Source organism: Mya arenaria, chromosome 6 (genome assembly GCF_026914265.1).
Source record: "Mya arenaria isolate MELC-2E11 chromosome 6, ASM2691426v1".
Lineage (NCBI taxonomy): Eukaryota > Metazoa > Mollusca > Bivalvia > Myida > Myidae > Mya > Mya arenaria.
Genome location: NC_069127.1, coordinates 64011814 through 64016563, shown reverse-complemented (window position 1 = coordinate 64016563; position 4750 = coordinate 64011814). Strand labels below are relative to the sequence as shown.

At 36.5% G+C, this 4750-nt stretch overlaps 1 protein-coding gene across 1 annotated transcript; it reads right to left on the bottom strand.

Annotated features, from left to right (window-relative positions):
- Window positions 1–861: 861 nt before the first annotated feature.
- On the bottom strand, window positions 862–4541 carry LOC128237963 (PR domain zinc finger protein 13-like). Its single transcript, XM_052953538.1, has 3 exons — window positions 4407–4541; window positions 2820–3060; window positions 862–1601 (listed from the first exon to the last, which is right to left on the bottom strand). The coding sequence occupies exons 1-3, from the start codon at window positions 4539–4541 to the stop codon at window positions 862–864; spliced, it is 1116 nt and encodes a 371-aa protein (XP_052809498.1).
- Between the last annotated feature and the right edge of the window lie 209 nt (window positions 4542–4750).

Here is a 4750-nt window from a genome sequence, read left to right as displayed (position 1 = left end):
AAATGAAACATAGCGCAGTCTATGCCGCTTTCGAAGCCCTACATTCAGTCTTTTACCAGAATTTGATTGCGAGTTTAGTTTCTTAAAACACTTCGAAAAACCTTTTCTCAATACGGCCGTCTGACGGAGCACTGTCAACTCATTATTGGAAACATTGGAAACATGTTTGTCGAAGTGTTTGAGGAAACCAATGACCTCATAAAATTTCGGATACAAAACAAATGCGGTGTTCTTTAAGCGGTATAGACTGCCCTTCGTTTCATTTGAAATGGTTTTGTAAATGAAAAGTTATGTTTGATTTAAGTCTTCATTTAAAGCAAAATTTTGCCTTCCGACGTAGCATATATGACGTAATTTATCACGTGGTATACACACACTGTAGCTAGTGTTTATTTATAACAATATGGCGACACGCCTGTTCAAATTTTCCTTTAACAATACGAGACTGTTAACCACACTTATGATTAAGTGGAATATCAAGCAGTTCGCAAACGTTTAATGCCACTCTAAAATACATTTTGTTGTAAAAACCATTCCCTGAAGGTAGCAGCGGCAATAAAGAGAAGGTGTAATTATTAAACAAAGACAACGCGCTGATGAAGGGATTAAATTTCTTTAACATTGTGTTCATACGCTCTATTGCTTCATTGAAATGCCTGCCAGAGTAGCCATCGCCTTCAATATCGCACGATAAAATCGTAGTTATAAATTAAATGAATTTCAATTGTTTATACAAAACATTGTATAAATATAAAAAAACACATTTTTTTACAATTTATTATTTAAAAAAGCTATCATTTGTGGCAATGTTTTTTCGCCTGTTACTCATGTGATGTTTTGTAACATGTTGATTTGGACTTTTCAAACTGCATCCTTTTCATTATACCCGGGATGTCTTGACCGGAAATGACGTGATAAGTCGCGCCTGCGCACATGCATTGCCCCGCAAATGTTGCATCGGTAAGAACCTGTTGTACGCATGTGCAAGCGGATGTGTTTGTTCAAGTTACTTGGATCACCAAAGGGTCGCAGACAGTGGCGACATTTTAGCGGCTTATATCCTGTGTGCGTGCGCAGGTGTATTTTGAGTCCATACTTCCTGGAGTAAACCTTTCCGCAGTATACACAAAGGTGGCCATCTTTAGTTGAAATATTCAAAAATGTTCTTTTCAAAATTTCTAAGGGCTCAATGTTCATATCTTCGGAATTGATTTCGCTTTTATGCCTCTTGTAAACTTCAAAGTCTCCTTCACAAATAGTATCTGCTGAATGCAAATTGGCAGCAGGTTTTGAATGATCAATATGAAAACATCTATCCTTTGTTGTAAATTTAGGTGCCGCCCATTCCTTGGACAAATTCCGTCTAACATCATGACAAGAACTCGAGCCTAGATTAACTTGTGTGCACAGTTCATTTTCGAGTGGTTTGGATGGCTGACCCGGCGTCTCAAAACCATTTCCGCTATAAGTGATGCCCTGAGGCGGTCCTGGAACAATGGAGCCGGAAGAGGATTTTTTACAACCGTCCATCAGATGAAGCTTAAGGAAATTTGGGAATCGGAAGGACTTCTCGCAAACTGTGCAACAGTACTCTTCACATCCTGAAAAGCATAAGCAGTCGTTAAAATACAATTATTTTATCATACACGACGAACCATTCGCATGATCATTTTTGACACAATATTTAAACATACTTCACTTGGACACACAGCTAGAGAGATAAACACACGAACATAAAGACATTAGGACAATTAATAATACAGACAGATTGTCAGACATTTATACAGACAGATCGACAGTAAGACAGATGAACAGATATTCATACAAACAGATAAACTGACATCCATACAGACGGCAAGATTATCTGGATAAACATTCACACAGACAGGTGAATAGATAGACAGTTAGAAAGATAGACAAACATTCATACATACAGCTAGACAGATGGTCAGACATTAATACAGCCCGATGGACGGAGAGAAAGGTAGACAGATGTATATTCTTGCATACATATTGACAGACAGACATCTAAACAAATGGATATTTATACATATAGACAGATGGGCAGACATTAATACAGCCCGATGGACGGAGAGAAAGGTAGACAGATGTATATTCATGCATACATATTGACAGACAGACATCTAAACAAATGGATATTTATACATCTAGACAGATGGGCAGACATTAATACAGCCCGATGGACGGAGAGAAAGGTAGACAGATGTATATTCATGCATACATATTGACAGACAGACATCTAAACAAATGGATATTTATACATCTAGACAGATGGGCAGACATTAATACAGGCAGATTTACAGACATTCATAAAGCCATATGGACAGACAGACAACTAGACTGGTGGACAGACAGACGGACAGACAGACAAACAGACGGACGGGCGGACGGACGGACGGACGGACAGACAGACAGTTAGACTGATGAACGGACGAATGGACAGGCGGGCAAGCGACCGCTCATGGATGAATAAACAGACAAAAAGTCCAAGCATGTGAAGCGAAAGACAAAGTCAGTTTTAAAGACCAGACAACTCATGAACAAAGAAACAGAGAGTCATCGCCAGATTGATATAGTACAAGAATTATTAATTCATTTTTTTTATATTTTTCAAACCAGGTAAATCCGGCTAATTTATCATTTAAAGTAAGATAGTCTATGAAAGATCATGAATTAAATTGATGATGATTGTTTTTATTGCGTAATTGGTGACATAATATTCGGCATCTTTGAAGGTAATATGGTGCTATTATCATGACCTGTTTACTATACGGGAATATTCTTATGACGGGATATACCTATAATATTGGCGGCGGTCAGATAGGGGACTTCCAGTTTGAGCGCCAGCCCTGCCTCATACCAGCAGACGATTTCCTCCCCTTGCTGAATATCCCTGCACGCACGCACGTGCAAGTTGTGGTCACGTGATAAGCACAACTGCACGTTGGTCTCGAACATGTCACGTGCTGGACGTAGCAACAACGGCCATTGGCTGTCCGACACGTCATTTGAGTGCATTTGGCCATTTACGTACACTATCTGGAAACAATATAAAATGTATGCTATATATCTGTTATGTCATACTTTGCTTTTTAATTTTTTGATACGGAGCCGCGTGTTTTCACACGCGTTTAGATATATCCAATTAGGTTTCAGTTTTAAAGCAGTATTTCATTAAATTGTGATAGTTTTACGACTATTTCGCTCATTTTTTTCCCTTTTATAAATGGAATTTTGCGTTCGAGTATTTGGCTGTTTGCGCCATCGTACCAACGAACGAATCGTACGATCGCTTTTACGAATAATCTTTCTAAGTAGATATACTATATTTTACTTGTCAAAGCTGGTATTCAATATCGGATCTAAGAACGATGTAGCTAATCGGATTACTTTGAATTTATTAATAATATTATTGATTTTAGAGTGAATGATGCCAATGATGTATTACCATAACGTTGACTTAAGTTGATTATTGAATACCACCCCGTGTTTTGGTGCGTTTATTTATTCGGACAAAATAATTAACTAGACATCTGGACCTTAGATATATTGTCGTACGCTCATTGCTTAGATGGCCCATAGATCGTGAAAACCTTCTGTTAAAGGTGGCGTAAAGATTTATTGAATTGATACAATCGGAATACCCCGGCCATTTTCCATCGAAAACAACCTCGGATGTATATGGACAGTTTACAATGTCAGAAATATTTAGATTAATCTACGCTGCAAGTAGATCGCGTAGTAATTTCAATTTAGCCATTAAACTTAAGGAATACAATAATACACATCACTCTGAGACAATTTAAACTTAGTTATACAAATTACACGTTAAAACACTACTCTTAATTAATGTTATTTCTATTGATGTAATGAACTACTTCTATTGATGTGCATATGCTTTTTTTTGCGTGGAACGGTCGAAGAGTTCCGATTGGCATTAATAGGGTTTATTGCAAAAGCAGACTCACTGTGTTCTACGTGACAAATTAAACATTTTTTTTCAAAATAAATGATTTTTCTATCATTGATTGGATTGGCCAGTTCGAAAAGGTGCTCGAACTACACGGTCGTTGATAAGATGCTCCTACTAGTATTATAATTATCTGGAAACCATTTAATATAGTTTATTCATTTATAAATTGTCTAATAGAAGTCTAAATAGTTTACCTTTTAAACATATCATTGGATCATGAAATTTATCATTTCAAACTTTTTCAGATGGCAATTTTAATTAATTGTTTATACAATTTTTATAGTCACACTTGTAACTGTTTTTGCGCTGCTTAAATTTCGGGAGTCGTAATTATTCTGTTATTTGCATATTTAACAATCAAAATAAGTGACATCCATCTTTAGGCAAAATGAATAAATATCTGATACTGTACCTCAATATATCGTTTTCTGTCCAGTGAAGCGAATTCATCCGTCCGTGCAAACCGGAAATGACTATTAAGGGGCGCGCAGGAGGCACCCGCGGGAATGGCAGATCCGGCGACTAGAATAATGTCCGCAACATCCATTTTTTTTTTATTTAAATACTTTATAAATACTATATATAAATAAAATAAAATTTAACTTATATAGATAAGTGGTAAAACAGTAAACCATTTCGTGGGATGTTTTCACTACAACTTTTCAACTATCTCATCGGTTAAATAAAACTAAGAACCATATATATATATAACTTTCAATAATATCCGTAGCGCGTTCAATTTATTCTCAGATTTAA

Excerpts from the sequence above, each read along its gene's own strand:
- LOC128237963 (XM_052953538.1), bottom strand. The coding sequence starts at position 4,541 with ATGGATGTTGCGGACATTATTCTAGTCGCCGGATCTGCCATTCCCGCG. Across the intron at positions 3,061-4,406 it reads ACAGAAAACGATATATTGAG|ATAGTGTACGTAAATGGCCA; the intron begins GTACAGTATCAG and ends TATTGTTTCCAG. Across the intron at positions 1,602-2,819 it reads GACCGCCGCCAATATTATAG|GATGTGAAGAGTACTGTTGC; the intron begins GTATATCCCGTC and ends TATGCTTTTCAG.